The 19,052-nt window shown below is 36.5% G+C and overlaps 1 protein-coding gene across 1 annotated transcript in view; it reads right to left on the reverse strand.

The window, feature by feature from the left end:
• Nucleotides 1–1,562: 1,562 nt before the first annotated feature.
• LOC590938 (phosphatidylinositol 3,4,5-trisphosphate 3-phosphatase and dual-specificity protein phosphatase PTEN) overlaps nt 1,563–19,052 on the reverse strand; it is a 28,922-nt gene continuing 11,432 nt past the window's right edge. The window contains exons 3-10 of the mRNA XM_790523.5: nt 14,802–14,886; nt 12,711–12,755; nt 11,683–11,857; nt 9,389–9,496; nt 7,502–7,702; nt 5,808–5,912; nt 3,118–3,351; nt 1,563–2,224 (exon numbers count right to left, since the gene is read on the reverse strand). Coding sequence (XP_795616.4) covers nt 2,054–2,224; nt 3,118–3,351; nt 5,808–5,912; nt 7,502–7,702; nt 9,389–9,496; nt 11,683–11,857; nt 12,711–12,755; nt 14,802–14,886 — 1,124 coding nt within the window. The 3' untranslated portion in view covers nt 1,563–2,053. The remainder of the gene's footprint in view (nt 2,225–3,117; nt 3,352–5,807; nt 5,913–7,501; nt 7,703–9,388; nt 9,497–11,682; nt 11,858–12,710; nt 12,756–14,801; nt 14,887–19,052) is intronic.

A 19,052-nucleotide genomic window follows, 5' to 3' on the forward strand; every position in this document is an offset into this window, starting at 1 on the left:
AGCAGTCAATATTCATTGTACATGACCCATCCCATCCCACTTGTCTATCTTTAAAAAAAGAGAAATTTGGACAAAATCTGCTAATCAAAGTGTATTCATTTCTGGAGTAGTCTCACTGCTTGTATATCCAATGTTGACGTCACGTGCAACCATTACATCCTTACATTGTACGAGCGAGTAGAACTATGCCCGGTCAATATTTTTTGCTATACTGCCCAGCAGCCAGTAGTGAATTTCAAGCCTGCAGTTTGGACCAATCAGAGACCTAGAATCTACATATGCGGTATATAAATATCTTCTATTGCATAGCTGAATCTTGATGTAGTAAACTTCTGTATCCTTGACATGCATAGAGATTATCTCATATGTATGGTAGAGGGGCAAGAACACAAAATTCTGTCATATTTTCAAATTTCAAATTTTTGTCATTGCAGGATAAATACATGACCTTTCACTAGACTTGGGTAGACTAATATCCAAGACAAAAATGATCATTCAGTATTATATAAGGCCCCCAAAAACACCTAAAACATGTGTAGCGTCCTGTCTCTTTTTTTTTTAAGAAGAAGGAGGCCCTTTTTTTATTTCTTCTTCCAAATGACCGCTTGGCACACTTTCAAAGAGGTCCTGCCAGGCTATTTTTTCAAGATGGCTGCCAGCATCATTTTAGCAGTATGTTTTTTCTTTTTTTGCATTAAAAAAGAAAGAAACAAAAGCAGGCGGCCTCAAAAAAGGAAGCGGACGGAGATGCTAAACATGATTTTTTTTTTTTGCCCAAAGAGAATGACTGGACCCCCCAAGTACAGGTTGAGATTCTTCTGGCCATCTAGGCTATCCAACCGAGATCTGAATCATTGCATCTCATCGAACAATCAGTCAGGATAGTAAGCTTTATAACTAAAAGGAAGTTACTTGCAATAATTGGGAAGGCGGAGAAACCTCGACATTGACTAAAGACTATACATTCCATCATGATCCCTTGCATTATGTAAACATATATACCTCTATATTTTCTGCTTTTAAAAAAAAGATATCAACCTTCAGGAATATAAACTGGGAAATACATCTACGGATTTTGCATTATGAAACTGATATGAAACTGATATGGAATGAAATTGTATGATTGTGATACATATAATAGACAAGAGAGGTTGTATTACACAACAGTCCATTCATATACAGTCAAACCTGCTTAAGTGACCACCTGTCTACAAAGACCACATTTTTTGTTTCCCTTGAAAATGGTTTCTCATTGAAACATGTACTGTAGGCCCCTGTCTACAAAGACCACCTGCGTGTAAAGACCACTTTTCTTGTCTCCCTTGGATGGTCTTTATAGACAGGTTTCACTGTACATGCCTGTGTCTAGAAAATGGCTCGCCAAGATGTGTGTGTTAGTCTCTATGGCACTTCTGGCAAGAACTTTTAATCCATACACATCTCACATAGCATATTGATGTTGGTATCACATATATGCTTGACATGTTCAATGGTGAGATAAACTAAATCCACCATGTATGTGAACGATGAAAGCATCTAAGCCTATAATACTTTCCCAATCTAACTTATAAGTTTGCAAATTCACTCAAAGCTTTGGCAATGTAAACGATCATGGTTGTGTGGGATTGCTTTCGATTGGCTTACAGGAATCACGTGACCTGGATGAGACGACCTCGCTTGCTATTCTTCTAGGGGGAACAGATATCTTACAAGCCGACAAAAACTGGCATTGTAAAATGACAAGATTCGATGAAAAACGAAAAAAAGTTGATGAGGTGATAGCAAAGTTTCATCTTTGTCCCATCTAACCATGGGGTTAACAAGTGCCTACATTCTCTTCTTCAATACATGCAGTCCTTCATAATATCTATAGATGAACATCCTCTTCCTCCTCCTAAAAAACCCTCGTCGCACAGCACCGACGACGGCACATGCATTCTCCAACAACGTCCAGACACATCTAGAGCACTTGCGTCCGATATTCTACTCGAGACTTCATCCGGACAAGAAGACTCCGGGAGAAATTGTCCTGGCAGACCATTGTCGCCTGTCGTCATACATGAGTGATCTCTGTCACATCCCATTCGGATTCCGAGTCTGTCTCTGATATGTCACCTCCATCACTGTGTTCATGATCACTACTCGTACCCGATGATCGGTCATTGCTGTCCCCCGACGGTCTCCTTGGCTTCTCGTTCTCGACCCGTTTGAAGTAGCAGATAACCTGAGAAAAAGCAGAGATAAGTACATTCAGAATGTATAAAATATGATCTTAAGATGATATTTTTTCCTTCAATAATGAATTATAAAAAAAATGTAAATTCTGTAGATTTGTGACCATGATTTGTACGTCCCTTGAGAGACCAATGCCAGTAGATGGTGAGAGCAAACAGTGGCATGAACTGCTTGCCATAATTAAGTCCAACTTAGTCTTTGTGAAACACCCCCCTGGTCTCATTTTACATAAAACCTTACTAAGCTTAGTTGTCATAACTAACGATCTACTATAGCCCATGTAATTAGTTGAAAACTATTTCATACTTTTCATTATCAAAAAGGGTCAACCTTTATATAAGGATTATGTTTCCTTTCAGGTTGCAGCTTATTCAGCTTATTTTTATGTCCTTGTCCGATATGTTTTTAAAGTGGATCTTACGTAATATATCTGATTGTTATATGTAATGTTTTTTTCAACTGAATGAAATAAAATCAAATTAAACTAGCTTAGATAAAAATTTCATGAGTACGGGCCCTGGCAAATAAGAAGAAAACTGACAGAAAGGGCAAGTCCACTCCAAAAAAAACTTACTTTCAAAAGAAGCAGAAAAATCAGACAAACCAATCACAAGAAGTTAGAGCAAAATCTGATAACTAATAAGAAAGTTATGAATTTTTAATAACATGAAATACTTTGAAAATCACAAGACAAATTGGCAACTCACTCATGAGTCTGTAAGTTCATTGCCTCACTATCCACTTCCTTATTGGTTATCCAATTTTACTCAATTCTTTTTTGCTCTGTTTCTCTTGTTTTTCTGCATCTATTTAAAACAAATTATTTTTCAAGTGGACTTACCCTTTAAGCTAGTGCAAAGGAATAACCAGATTCATTATTACCTTGAAATTGGGGGAATACCACTTGTTTGTCTTATCTTTGTTTGCTCTATCTAACTGGTCCTTCTGTAACCTGAGGACGGTGCAGTCTGCGTCCAGAGCCTCCATGTTGTCTTCGCTGCAATGCGATGAGTTGTCTGATGATCCGTTGTTGGCAAGATCTTGCTGGCTACTTGAGTTGAGAAGGTTGGAGTTGGCCACAAAGAAGGTGTTGAACCAGAAGTGAAACATCCGATCCTGGTGGAGAAAGCAAAACAAATATTAAAAAAAAAAATTCAACCAGATTCATTATTATTATTATTATTATTAATTTGGCTTCACCTGTGTCTGGGAGGTGAAGAGCGAACTGAATAAATGCTACCCTCGGGTCTACCCTCCCGGTATAACCAATTGGGGTTGTGAAGGTGGACCACTACACCGGGGTAGAAATTCCTTTTATCTGGCCACGTGATTAAATGATCTGCATTTTGTACGATTATCACAAAGTATTTGGCTTCACCTGTGTCTGGGAGGGGAAAAGCAAACTGAATAAATGCTACCCTCAGGTTTACCCTCCTGGTATAACTGATTAGGGGTGTGCAGGTGGACCACTATACTAGGGTTTTCCCCTACTATTCATGTGACCTAATAGACTGGTCTACTGACATATTTAAATTTATGGATGTTTTTTTTCTGGGGACCTAGTAAAGAGGTGTTCCATTAACCTGTTATTGATGAATGAACTACAATACTTTACCATACAATACTTTGTGTTGTTTTAGTTTACCTGTACTTCAGTTAAGAAAGTGTTGTGTTCGTGATTGTAATATGTACAGTGCCATGAGCTTCGGAGAGTGTCGCTATATAAATATCCATATTATTAATCCAGTCTGCATACATTACTTGTTGTTATGTCGGGAAAGCCTCAAGCAAGCTTTCAGGTTGTCAAGAACTACCTTATTTTAAAAATTATGCATAAAATTTGAATATGTTAGTAAAATGGTCTATTGCATACAGACATCTAGGAAAATAACTGCAGTTACACAAACCAAGAAAAATAGTAGTTACAATATCCTGATGGACCTATCGATAGCCTCAAACTGTGACGTCAATCATGTCATAACCAGGATATACATGTACCACAATTCATGTCAAACCACATGCAATTTTACCTCAGGGTGGAAGTATTTCATGTCACACGCACCATTCGTGGCCAATTTCTTGGACATGAATTTTAGATGTAGGATATTTAGAATGATAAAGTCTCAAAGAATCCAATGAAACTTACACTGAATGTTCAAGATTACAAATAAATGACAGGTGCCTAACAATTTGGTAGAAAATGTATAGTGGCTGAGCGAGTAATGAGCATAGAAAGATAAGGAAATCCGGGTAAGTAGACCCAACACCACAGGTCACTATGTGCAAATGTGAGTTGTGGTTTTTATCGAAGATGATGCCCCGAAAGTAATGTGCGTTTGATTTTATTTCACTGGCTCAAACAATCAATCTACTGCAGGATTAACAATCCAGAATGAATCAAAGCCATGTTCTCATGACATACGATTCCAATACCAGGGCTCATGATTAGCTTTAACGTCTTACATTTAAGTTCATGTTGGCAAATTATAGGACCAACTTCTTCAGTTTTCACAATTGTAGGCTTTTGGTAACACCATTAGGTACTGTCTGTAGCTATAAGGAAAAGGCTGTCAATATTGTCTGTTTGGTGCCAGAAGGGCGTTAACTCATATACATTAATACATAGTTAAGGCCTTTCTAGCTCTGAACAGACATTAATTTCTTTCGTCATAATCAAAACCCCGGTTATGTGACGTTGATAGGAATAAAGGAAAAGGGAAAGGGGAAAAAAAGATACTGGAATTAAGTATTTATGAAACACTTACACAAGACTATTTTTGTTTTTTGTTCTTCGTGTTTGTACACCACAGATAAGGTGAAATGGTAGTAGGAAGGGAAAGAAAGGGAGGGAAGGGAAAGAAAGGAAGGAAGGGAAAGAAAGGGAAGGAAGGGAAAGGAAGGAAGGAAGGGAAAGAAAGGAAAGGAAAGGAAAGAAAGGAAGGAAGGGAAAGAAAGGAGAGGAAGGGAAAGAAAGGAAGAAAGGGAAAGGAAGGAAAGGAAGGGAAAGAAAGGAAGGAAGGGAAAGAAAGGAAGGAAGGGAAAGAAAGGAAAGTAAGGGAAAGAAAGGAAGGAAGGTGTGATTGAGATCAAGAAGGTTGAGAGCAGATACAAAAAGTTGAGGGTTAGTTCTGAAAAGCACTGTTTGTATTCATCTGTGGAGTACTTTCGAAAGCCTCCCATCATGCATACTCAATCACCTTTGAGACATACAGATAACAACTTCAATTTCTTTAAAATATTTAAGATCTTAAGATGGCAAAACATGATTTACCTTGAGTTTATTTGGCTTGTTAAAGAAATCTATTTTGACGTCATGTGACCTACCATTTTGAGTTTGTTTGGCTTGCTAAAGCTCCACTGCACTACTTGTAGCTACTTGCCCCCTCTACACCGCAAACAATGCCTACTCGGTGACCTTTGGTCCCCCATGATCCCCTTTTTCTAATGTTAACTGAGAACTGAATTGATGAGATAATCACTTGTCAGTGACCTTGCAGGGAGGTCTAATCCCTCCTGGCCAAACTAGTGCAGACAGGCTTTAAAGAACTTTATTTTAATGCTTAGTGACTTACCTTTTTGAGTTTATTTGGCTTGTTAAAGAACTCTATTTTGATGTCGCCGCAGATAGGCACAGGGAGCGGGAATTCACACCTCACGCTCCTCTCTTTTTTTGCTACCTAAAAATTAACAAATACATAAACAAAACCAAATAATTTTGGCTTCCGGGAGAAGGGGGGGGGGGGGCTTTCTTCATTTACAGACATTTTTGTCATTAATGGTGCCGAAACAAACACACTACTAACAGTCATTTAAGCAATGCTCGATTATAGTAATTGGTATCATAAATAAGGTAAGGGCAAGTCCAGCCGTCCAAAAAAAAAAGAAGATAATTGATAATAATGATAATTAATAAACAAATATTTCTAAAGCGCTTAATAACAAAAAAGATCTCGCTTTACAAACTTAACTAAAACTTAACATAATACAAATGCATATAACTCAAACTACAAGAGACGAGTACAAAATTATTTCAATAAATGAATACATACTCCATTCAAAATTAATTTACTTCTATTCCTACTTCTGCTCATGTATCCAATTACTGTTCGAAAGGGAAAAGGAAATTATCTTGATTATAACGTAAACAAAAAATTCAATGATTTTGGCTTCATGTCGTCGATGTCGAGTGCTAATATCCAAACTCTACATTGTGGCATGCATCCAATTAGAGTTATCATACCATCACGAGTGAAAAGAACACATAATACTAAAAAAAATCTATCTGTAATTGTTTACAGTTAGACAAATAGTTTTTAGTTCTAAGTACAGGTATTGCTTCTTCATAACTATGCTTTTGAGAAAGGCTTAATATTTCTCTTCCAATTTTGTAAATACAAACCATTTTTAAAGGGAGTTTAAGAAACATTCACAAACTGAAATGCCCTGTTTACAGTTTGTCTACAGAAGTCCTATTTTTGTACATGAAATCGACTGAAGCAATAATAATAATAATATATTACATTTATAAAGCGCTTAACACAATGTTTCTAAGCGCTTAACAAAAATACAGGGTAATGTTAACCTACAACAATATAATACATGATACATAATTCTAATAGCAATTTCCTGATAACAAGTATATAATAATTAATCTTTACATAGTGCTTTGTAAATTGACGAATAAGATATGACTACCATTACATATTGAACAGATAAGTTTGAAGTTTTCTCTTTAAGATTTCTAAAGGTGGGGACTCGCGTATTTCATGGGGAAGATTGTTCCAAAGTTGAGAGGGGGGGGGGGCACAAACAGAAAAGGTGCGATCGCCAAAGCAGGGGTGTGGGTGCGAGGGACCTGGTATACATGATGAAATCTCCCTTTCTCCCTCATTCTGCTGATCTAACCTCCTTTTTCTAGAGCTTTAGCAATCATTCATTTTCCTTTTCTATCTTTCTTTCTTGCCTTCTACTATTTTCATCCATTTTTTTCCTCACTTTTATTTTTTATTTCTCCCCCCCCCCCTAAATTCATAATTTCTTTGCTACACATTTTTTAATTTATTGATTTTCTAAGTATACTTTGTTTTCAAGATATATTGTAAAACAGCCTTTAAGGAGCTAATACTTCAACAAGCTCTGCTTCTAGTTAGTTCCCCTTTTCTCGTGCTATTACTATTAAATCTGTCGTTTGATTGTATACTGTTTTGTAATATACTTATTCATTGTATTATGTTTTGCATGAGAAATACAATCATTTGAATCCTACCTCATATGGTTGCGATGAGAAGATCTTGACCTTTTGTTGATAGATGACGAAGGCGGGAGCGCAGGAGCCCCCGTTGAACATGGGCACCGTCTCGAGATCGATGCGAGTCAGAAGAAGAGTCGTGGGCTTGTACTCCAGTTCCCTGACTATCAGATTGCCATAGTATTCAACGTACCGCCGTTGTGATGGGATCGTCACTCCCTGCAAATAAAAAAAATTATATTATATGGTTGGGAACTCTATTAAAGAGAAGGTTGAGTTCCGGGAAGAGGTGAAAAATAATTTGTGAGCGTTATTATTGTTATTATGCAAGTGTGGACTAACATCTAATACAAAGTGTTTCCTGGAAAGCATGGCTCTTCAAATGCCTTCATATTCTAAAAATGGCATGTAACATAATAAAAATTGGGACTGATTTTTATCTGTGTACAGTGCTTGTAACTTTACCAAGACTGGGCCAAATTTCTCATCATTTTGATGGTTCCAGGACCTTGCAGTACACACCAATACTTATATGCTAGATGATCAACCTTTTCTGATCGATTCCACACCGTTTCTGTCACATTGCAATCGCAAGACAAGAACTTAACTTTATCTTTAAACCTGTACATGAATGGCAAGTGTGAATGAAAAAAAAGTAGTTGTGGGCAACACTGGTACTAGTATACATACTTAGTATCTCTGTGTTATAAGATAAAGAAATGTGAAGCACAAACTTCACTTGTCATCTAAACAAATGCTGCAGTTAACAACATCATACGTGAACGAGCCTAATAAAGGCATCGTTTAACAATGTTCAATCTGAGATGCATGGCCCTACTGTTATCATTGTCTGTGATATGGTGTAATATTGAAGCCCTAAAAAAAAAAAGTGCTTTAAAATGATCATGAAGTGCTTCAAAAAAAAAATCATTGAGTGACTGGTTTCACCATTCTCATTTTCCCCAATAGACTGTAGTGTTTCAAAAACTGTTGGGGAAAATGGTTTTTGACATTTTGAATTATAATCATAAATATCTTGATAATCAGACAAGCAATCGGCTTGTAAAAGTCATGGGAATCCTGACTGACCTAAAGGTTTATAATTATGATTGCAGCATGAGCTAAATCCAGGATTTTGTTTCAGAATCTGAGGCAATGTTACAGATCCACTTTAAGAATGTGCGTTTCTTTTTTTTTTTAAAGGGGGGCATGTTTTCTCATTCTGGGTGTATTGAGAATTAGATTCTTCAGGATTCGTAAAAGAGTGTAGCATTATCATGGCTCTCCTTCATGTTTAATTAATGTTTAACTGGTTTGATATTCATGTACCTCATTAAACATTGCCGGGCATCTCGACTGGCTTGAGGCATGAAACTCACATTAATCAATTAGTCTTTCACTTTCTATTCATCATAGAGTTGTAATTCATGACACTTTGTGTGAGGTACTAATCCACAAGTTCTAGATGTCTAGTGTCCCTTGGCTACACATTAAGCTTTAAAGTGACTCAGTAACATTGCCTCAGATTCTGAAACAAAATCCTAGATTTAGCTCATGCTGCAATCATAAATATAAACCTTTAGGTCATACATGAATCTCATGACTTTTACACGCCAATCGCCTGTCTGATTATCGAGATATCTATGATTGGAAATCGAATTTCATTTTTCATTTTACTAACAGTTTTTAAAACACTACAGTCTATTTGGGAAAATGAGTAAGGTAAAACCGATCACTCAAAGATTTTTTACTTTTTTGAGGCAATTCATCTTTTTGAAGCGCTTTTTTTTTAGGGCTTCCATAGTACACCATATCACAGAAACTGAGCCATGCATCACAGATTTAAGGATGCCTTTAACATCATTACAAGTAGTAGTATTGTTAATTGAAATGAGAGTTAGGTACCTTTCTGTTCTTTGTCCGTTTGGATGCATAGAAATCTAATGCCTCACTTGCCGTCTGGTACAACCTTCTGTGTAACATGTATGCACAGATCATTACACCCGTCCGTCCCTGTCAAGGAGAAAAATGCAATACACATTATCTCCCTGTTCCGCGTTGTATTATAATGCGATAGATTATACATGTACCACAGACATCAAGACGATTTAAAGGGCAAGATAATTTAAAGGGCAAGTTAATTTAAAGGGCAAGTTAATTTAAAAGGCAATCCAACCCTTGTAATGAATTGGTTTGTATGAAAGAAAAACAACATAAACAGAATGGCAAAGACAACTTGATATAAATGCAAAACTGATTGAATGTAGAATACAAATATAAAGGAATAACAAGTATTTACCCATTTATTATTGCACAAAAGCAAATAAAAACCTCATTTTCCACACCCCTCCGAATTACGGATCAAATTTGCAGAAGTTACAGTGGCTGCATAACTTGCGGACCCGACTGGATCACCTATATAGGTGAGGCGAAGGGCCGTGCTTAATTAATGCAAAGTCATTGTAAATATGCGTAAAATAGAGCTAATACTCGAGAGAACTTGAGCATGGCACAACATATTGCATTGAAAATAGACTCAAAATTATCTTTGATTTTTCGATCTTTCTGCTCATGCGTTAAGTGTAATTCCTAGCATTTTGGACCCCGCAACAAATGTTAAAAACGTAGCTAAAAAGGAGTCACTGTAGTGACTGTACTGCTATGGGTTAAAGCCCCTCTGCACTAGTTTGGCATGGAGGGATTAGACCTCCCTGCAAGGTCACTGACAGGTGGTTATCTCATCAAATCAGCGCTCAATTAACATAAGAAAAAAGGCATCATGGGGGATCAACGGGTACCACTTAGGCATTGTTGGTTGTAGAGAGGGCGCAAGTAGCTACAAGTAGGGCAGTGGAGCTTCAACATATAAATCAAAGATGCTAAAGAATATTCTCGTAACTTGTGGCCTTCCCCTCTAGACATTATTCACCATACTACCATGTGTATGATGTACTACAGGTGTTTTAAAAAGTAGAATATTGAACATGCACATGTAATTAATATTATAAATGATCAAACAGTTGAAGTATGAGAGCAGAGAACAATTGAACAATATGAAACTGATACTCCACACATTTATCGTTTGATAGTTCAAACCTATCACATGTGGCACATTCAAGGTAAGACAGGCTTTCACTGTTCACAGCAATTCAATGGGATTATGTATTTAAAGTTGACAAAATGTCAGATGTTTGAAGCAGGAAAACATGAACTGGGGAGTTTTTACAAAGACTAAGACCAACTTAAAGTTGGACTTAAATATGGCAGGCTGTTCATGCCACTGTTTTCTCTCACCATTATGATCTTTAGATAATATTTTTTCCTTCAATAATGAATTATCAAAAAATATAAATTCTGTAGATTTGTGACCATGATTTGTACGTCCCTTGAGAGACCAATGCCAGTAAAGGGTGAGAGCAAAAAGTGGCATGAACGGCTTGCCATCTAGTTAAGTCCTACTTTAAGTTGATCTTAGTCTTTTTTAAACACCCCCCCCCCTGGTCAACTGCATGTAGCAATACACCAGAATTAAATATGATGACAGAAATTCTCAATTTCCCTCCTTATTTCAACTACATTTTCATGATTTAATTAAATGTACAGGTATGAATATTAGCTACAGGTTAATACTCCTTCTCCACCAAGATATTATTTATGAAATATTAGTCATAAAGTCTGTTTGAAAATGCTTCAAAATATGGATCTGATTTATGTTGAACTTTTGTTGTACAGACTTGAACATCAGCTACAGGTTAATTTTCCTTCTCAACCAAAATATTATTTATGAAATATTAGTCATAATATTTGTTTGAAAATGCTTCAAAATATGGATCAGATTTCATCAGAGTTGCATCTAAGAGCCTTAGAGTCCTTAAAGGGAAAGACGGAAAGTCCACCCTGATATAAAGTTGGTTTTAACCCTTCCTTTTACTCACTGAACCGCCCGAAACCGCCCGAAAACCCCTTTCGTTTTCAACGCGCTATAGTATCCATTATAGGGTCTACCATTATAATGTTATGTGTGCGTAATCCTTACAATGTCTACAGTAGGATTCTGCATAGAAAAATAGCACATGTTTCATATTGTTCAGAACAATGTCAAAATGAGAGCAATATTGAAACATCTTCCAGTGAGTAATAGGCTATTTTTACAAAATCTTTAGTTGCTTATGGGTTAATAGAAGCTATTCTATACAGACCTTGCCGGCTTTACAGTGTATTGCCGCCACGTTCTGACCGTCCGCCCCGAGCCAGTTGTCTAGATCTTCACAAAACGGTTTGATCAGTTCTAATCTGGGAGGGTTGTGATCATCAAAAGGATAATGTGCAACTCGGTTGTAGAACTTGGTGGTGTCATAGTTCCTCTCGCTACACCTGGAGGTAACAAAACACACAGACTATCTGAGATGGTGTATCGTCGAAAGAAAACAATAAGAATATATTAATACAGTTTACAACTAAATTATACATACCCCTTGAAAATTTGATGTTTTTGTGTTTTTCATAACTCAAGAATGAAAGGTGGACTGGTTGAATCAGGGCGTTTGTTGAATACTTTTAGATGTAAGCTTTGATACGTCACATTCTCCAGAAACATAAATCGGGTCAAATCAATTTTCACATACTTCATAATTTACAAAACTTGGTAAGGGTATGAATAATTTAGTTATTAACTGTACATGTAAAGGGCTTGCTTACAATACACATGGTCAATTCCAAGCGATACTGAATGACTTTTCCACAGAATTTTTCAATTTCGAATAAAGAATATCATCTAAGACATTTCAATAAAATCTTACAAATGAAGGATATGATAATACAATGTATTAACTGATTTGAGGTACATTACACCAAGTTTATTATTAGCATATGACATCATTAAAAAAGAAACCCTCTGTTGCCTGGCTTCCTTAAATTGAAGGAAGTCGGGCAAACAAGGCAGGTTCTTCTAATCTGTTTCATCTATTTCTGTATTACATGTGCATCAGAGTGACAAGGAAACCATACACCAATGATTCAGTTTTAAAAAAAAACACGGGGGCTCGGGGCGATTTTAGCCCCCGAAATGCCCAAAAGAGCCTCCGAAAATCAGAAAAGAGCCCCCATAAATTGACAAAGAGTTCAGAATGTTATTTTCAGGCAGGCAGGCAAGCTTGAAAAGTAGCCCCCAAAAAATAAATATTAATTTTTTTCCCTGCAATGATTTCTCTAACCCCCAGATACTTACAAGTTATACACCTTGTACCTTTCTCCATGCTTCTCATTGAAAAATCTGTAAAGAAAGTTGAGTAAGAAAATACACTTTAATAATAAAAATAAGAACGGTGCTTATACAGCGGTTACCACCAAAGTCTCTACGCACTATAACAAACAAAATGCAATGATAAATAATTAGACTTTGTCTGGTATACAACATGGACTATGATTTAAACGGTCAGGACAGGAACATTTTATACAGTATACATGAACAGAAATCATTATAATAAATTGAAACGAAGATCAAAGTAAAGATAAACTTTAGTACTGGTAATGCGATTGCATTGTGAAAGAAAAGGTGTGGAAAGGATCAGAAACAGTTGATCATGTAGCATGTAAGTATTGGTGTGCACTGCAAGGTTCTGGAGTCATCAAAATCATAATAAATTTGACCGAGTCTTGGTAAAGTAACAAGCGCTGTACACAGAAAGCTATATATGGGACAACACACATGGTGTCGGGGCTGGTACTACCTTGATTTCCTTGTCTTTCTATGCTCATTACTCAGCCAGTATACATTTTCTTCCAAAATTGTTTGGCACATGTCATTTATTTGTAATCTTGAACATTCAGTGTAAGTTTCGTTTGATTCTGTGAGAATTAATTTTCTTTTTTTTACCAGAACTCAAGTTTATCTTTAATCTGATTTCATTGATCATTTTGTCCCCCGAAAAAGCTGGCCTTTAACAAAAAAATGCAACTACACAGAAATAAAAGTAACTGTGATGTCACAACCCTACATGTGCAGTACATGTAACCCGTAAACATAATTTTGTTTCCGAGTAGATTTACCTGATATCATAATTTGAATAGAAAATACTTAATCCCTTCAGTAACTAATGATCTTGTCCATATGTACATATATAATAATGATAATAATAATAAAACAAAGCTTATGAGGCGCTTTCTACTGAAGTCCCTAAGTCTTTATGGCCTGAATTCACAAGTGAGGTTTAAATTGAACCCATGGTCTAAAATTAGCGCAAATTAAGTGACCTTGCCTTGCGCGCGTCTATTATTGGATCTCTGACTGTGTCGTACTTATTCTGCTCTAAATTTAGACCATGGGTTAAAAGTAATTAGAAGATTTAAACCATGGGTTAAATTTAAACCTCCTTTGTGAATTCAGGCCCATGTGATTGGCTGAGGTTTCATACTGTCTGCGTCCTTTAAATAGGGAGTGTGAATGAACTGGTTGAATCACAGAGACTGTGATCGAAAGTGAAACGTTAATAAGTGTAAGGTTACTTTAACAAGTATGCCTATAGCACCTCTATGACATCAAACCCTTGAAACATCTCTATGCAAGGGCTTTATACACAATGGGACTACATTTACTGTACAACATCAAATGTGCATAGTCATGACAGAGCATAAAAATGCACTACACTTAAATTGATTACGTGAATGAGCTTCCATGTTTTATTCGTTTATCACCGTCACTGGATGTCTTCCGAATATGTCTCAAAACTCTTCTCTTTGACCATGATCAACAATAGATCCTTCGACAATTTTTATGTAAAGCGCTGTGAAACAACAGTTAGTTTGAAAGAGTGCTATAGAAATGACTTTACTTTATTGTTTTACATGACTTTATTTTTCATTTTTCAGTAGGTAAAATCCAAAATACGATATCCAAAATATAACATGTGAATGCACACTAGTGACAATAGCAATATGTAAGCTCCTACGTGTCACCTAACAAAAATTTTGTATGACAACAAAATGCATTGGATACATTCCTGCCATGTTGAAGATACTGTAGGCCTGGCTTCATCAGCTTGAGTTTGTCAAATAACCTGCTATTTTCAGACTCAGGATATTATCCCTAAGCTCAAAATTGCGTCTTCACCAGATCGATACGTTCATCCCAAACTAGCTCGGACGGGGCGCAAATTAGCCTGTTATTTCCCAAATAGCGGGATATTTTGAATACAAGACAAAATTTCCCCGCTAATTGCAACGGCGGGCTGATTAAGATGCAAATTAACTGGTTAAAATAGCGGGTTATTTGGCAAACTCGAGCTGATAAGGACAGGCCTAATGTTAGGTAGATACTCACTTGACCACAACTTCCAGTTTGTTCCTGTAGACACCTTCTAGCGACTCGGCAGGGAAACCCATGGCTATAATGTTTGGATAGATGTCTGTCATAACATTCATAGTTAAGGTAAATACAAATCATACTCAATGTAACAAAATTGAACAAAAATAGAGATACAATATCAGGGAGTTCTTCTAAGAGTACTCATCAAGTTATACTATACAGTCAACTCTGCTTTAGTGACCACCTGTCTATAAAGACACCCTGTCTACAAAGACCACATTTTGTATCCCTTGAAATAGTTTCTCATTGAAACATGTACTATAGGAATCTGTACATAAAGACCACTTGCCTTTAAAGACTATTTTTCTTGTTTCCCTTAGGTGGTCTTTATAGACAGGTTTGACTGTTTATATGCGAGCCTTCGGATTTCAAACTTTGGTACAAAGAGAACGGAACGGTTTACCAACACATTCACATTATATGCATACTGTTCAAAGAAAGGTTGTTCTTAACAACCTGCAAGCTTGCCCGAGGATTACCTGATATAGCAAAAAGTAATGTATGCAGACTGGATTCCAAGTATTGTAGTTCATTGATTAATAACAGGGTAATCACTATGAATATGACTGACAAAGAAAGCGGACAAAATATACAGTTCCTCAGTTATACAAAGGAACATCCCTTCACTGCTATTATGTAAAAATGTGTAGAACAGGTGTCACATGCATATTCACCTTCAAGTTCAAGTTCAAATAAGGTTTTATTCATTACTTGTCAACAAGTCCGAAGACTAAAAATGCAAGTTTACATCAATATAAAAAGCATTCAAAAAACATAAAGATAACATAGCAAATGAGGACAAATGAATACATTTTTAAATCAAAACATTAAAGTAGTAACAAGAAAACAAAACAACAACAAAAGATTTTTTTTAAAATACAAGATATGAAATATTGCTAGCAAAAATGAATAAATGTTTACATATAAACAAACACCTTTTTACATAATAGCAGTGAAGGGATGTTCCTTTGTCTACCTGAGGAACTGTATATTTTGTCCGCTTTCTTTGTCTGTCATATTCATAGTGAATGGAATGCCTAGTCACTAGGTCTCCAGGAAAAGAAACACCCATAAATTTGAATTTGTTAGTAAACAGGTTGATTCTTATTTTAAAAAGTGCACTTGGCAAATCGTGAAGAAGCAGGAAAGACTAAAAACAGCATTTAATACAGGCTGAATAGAACACTGGCAATCTACATGTACAGGTAGGATCCCAAGTCCTTCATGCACATGTACAGGTAGGATGTCTCAAGGCTACATTCTCTCAAACATTTAATCATCAGACATGTAGGCATCTAGACAGTGTTTAAAGAAAAAACCAGAGCTTCCTTTGTAATTGCTGTTTTCAATGTAATGTACGTGTAAATACAAATGTGGATGTAAGGGCACTGTCCCAAAAATAAAAAAGACTAACACAATTCTAAATGTGATCTTCAGAACAATTTGGCAACACGGCAAGCACAGTCATCTGTCTATTACCTGGGAAATAAGGCAATATTAGTAAGTGGCTAGTGCTCTGTGAGTCACATGTGAAGTGACCTAGCTCGTACAAGCCGATGACGTAACACATGTAAACTGCACGCAAGAAGCGGTGTAGTCTCATAGCACAGACCTAGTTTGCAGGCATAGACCCTTGTCACTTGTCAGTCACTGTGCATAACAGTGTCTGCACTGTAAGACTAGACTGAAAGCATACTACATAGGCTCTGTACTTTAGCTGCTCTTATTTGATGAAGCCGGAGACCGAGAGAGCTAGGCTCTGTTCAAGGCTGGATGAATTGGTGTAAAAGTGCAAAAATAGAGTCATGCCTGCAGACTAGCATACTAACATGTACACATGAATGCATTTACATACCATTGTACATGAATGTACAATGAGGCTTATTAATGCCTTGTTTCATCAGAGTAGCTCCGAGTCTGATCATGCTAAAAAAAGGTAGCCCCAAATCTGGTGCAAAAATCAGAACCTTAATTCACCCTTGAGCACGGTATGAAAAATTGACCCTGACCAGGTTCATGAGTAGGATTTACCAAACAAAAGGATATTGTAATGCTCTTCATGTAAACAAACAAATGAATTCCTGTGGTTTATTGTCACCATAGATACATGTACTACAGTACATATACACTGTACACAAAGATTCTGACTTCTGTCAATTTAGGCATTTATTAGTTGGAACATGTCCGCCAACTGTGATCGTGATAAATACTAGTTATGAATAATGCACTGATAAGCAAATTTCAGAGGTAATTAAAACTTTGAGTCAAGTGCAATTATACATGCAGTGGTTGTGACGTTCAAGTGAAATATGTAAACAAATGTAAACATGCTCAATTGAGGCTGGTTGCAATGCATTGTACTTTACTAATAAAGACCATTATTGAATTGAATGAAATGAATAGACCAGTTCAAGGTTAGCACATTACTGCAATGACCCCGAATATCCACAGATCTTAAAAACATGAAGAGGTTCCACTTTTTACATTTTGAAATAATCACTCCTACAGCGATGGAGGTGCTATGTAAATAGCCTTTGTTTCCCCTTTTCAAAGAATACTTCCACCTGTGTATCATGGAGTGCACTGAATGTGCATGAATGAATACTGTTACATAACTTTCATGAGCACGTATCCAGTATTTCGTCTCCGTGTATTTCAAAATTTGTTCTGCAATGACCTTATCTGCTCATGCTCAGACTGCAACCGTGAACTGGCTTATTGAATTGACTGAAATAAAATGAGCTGAATTTCAAAAAGCTGAAAATACTGAATGGAACTTTAATTTTTTCTTTATAATTTATTTGCACACATTTTATATTTTTGTTGTTGTGGTTGTTGTTACTGAAAAGACACATTAAGACACAACCTGGTGTGCTCTAGCACGCCAGGATTACGTCTGAATGCATCTTTTCAGTAAACTATCCATGTTGACATTTGACCAGATAAAAAATAGTTTTTTTCACAGATTACACTAAAATGACTTGGGTCAATACACGTACACTAGCACAAGTTGCAGCAGCGAAACGCTACTTTCTTCTCCACCGTCATCGGAACAACTTCCCCAATCAGAGTTCGAGGCCTATTTTGAAATCTTGGACTAATGAAAATGCACCTGTACAGTCTACATCTCAATCAACACACATGTCTGGACATGCTTGCATGATACACTATCATGTGAGCATTGTGATTGGCCTTTCCTGGTGTACGTCTGAGCAATCACATGACCAAGGAATTGACGTGACCACAACCAGCTTTCAAGCTCTGAAGTAAAGTCCACATTAATGTTCCAGGGGGGTGTTTCACAAAGACTAAGATCAACTTTAAGTTGGACTTAACTATGACAGACAGGCCTTAATGCCACTGATTGCTCTCACCATTATGATCTTTAGATAATATTTTTTTCTTCAATAATCAATTATCAAAAAATGTAAATTCTGTAGATTGGTACGTCCCTTGAGAAACCAATGCCAGTGAATGATGAAAGAAAATATTGGCATGAACAGACTGCCATAGTTAAGTCCAACTTAAAGTCGATCTTTGTCTTTGTGAAACACCCCCCTACGTGTCTGAGCAATCATGTGACCAAGGATCGACGTGACCACAACCAGCTTTTAAGCTGTGAAGTAAAGTCCACATTAATGTTCCATTTTCTCTACAGATTTAAAGATAAAGTTGAGTTCTCTGGTCAAGCGATTGCATTGTGAAAGAAACGTTGTGGAATCGATCAGAAAAGGTTGTCATCTAGCATATAAGTATTGGCATGTACTGCAAGGTTCTGGAATCATATCAAAATGATAAGAAAATTTGCCCAGTCTTGGTAAACTTACTGTACATAGAAAGATGTATCTGGGACTACACGAACATGTGGCATAAAAATCTGTCCCAATTTTTATGATGTTACATGCCATATTTAGAATATTACGGCATTTGAAGAGCAATGTTTTTCAGGGAACATTTTTTATCTAATGTTCTTCCACACCTGCATAATACAATGATAATGCTCAAAAATCATTTTCACCTCTTCCCAGAACTCAACCTTCTCTTTAAGCACTGAAGTAAAGTCCACATTAATGTTTAGGATATTCACTACAGATTTAAAGCTTGTTTACACAGTGACTAAATTTGTTCTCAAGTTCTATGACACACTAGTTGTGTCAGACTTGGCAATTTTATGATTGTGTGTAATGAAAGTGGATCAGTGTCATC

This window comes from Strongylocentrotus purpuratus, unplaced genomic scaffold (assembly GCF_000002235.5).
Source record: "Strongylocentrotus purpuratus isolate Spur 01 unplaced genomic scaffold, Spur_5.0 spur5_scaffold_10, whole genome shotgun sequence".
In the NCBI taxonomy this organism is placed as follows: Eukaryota; Metazoa; Echinodermata; class Echinoidea; order Camarodonta; family Strongylocentrotidae; genus Strongylocentrotus; species Strongylocentrotus purpuratus.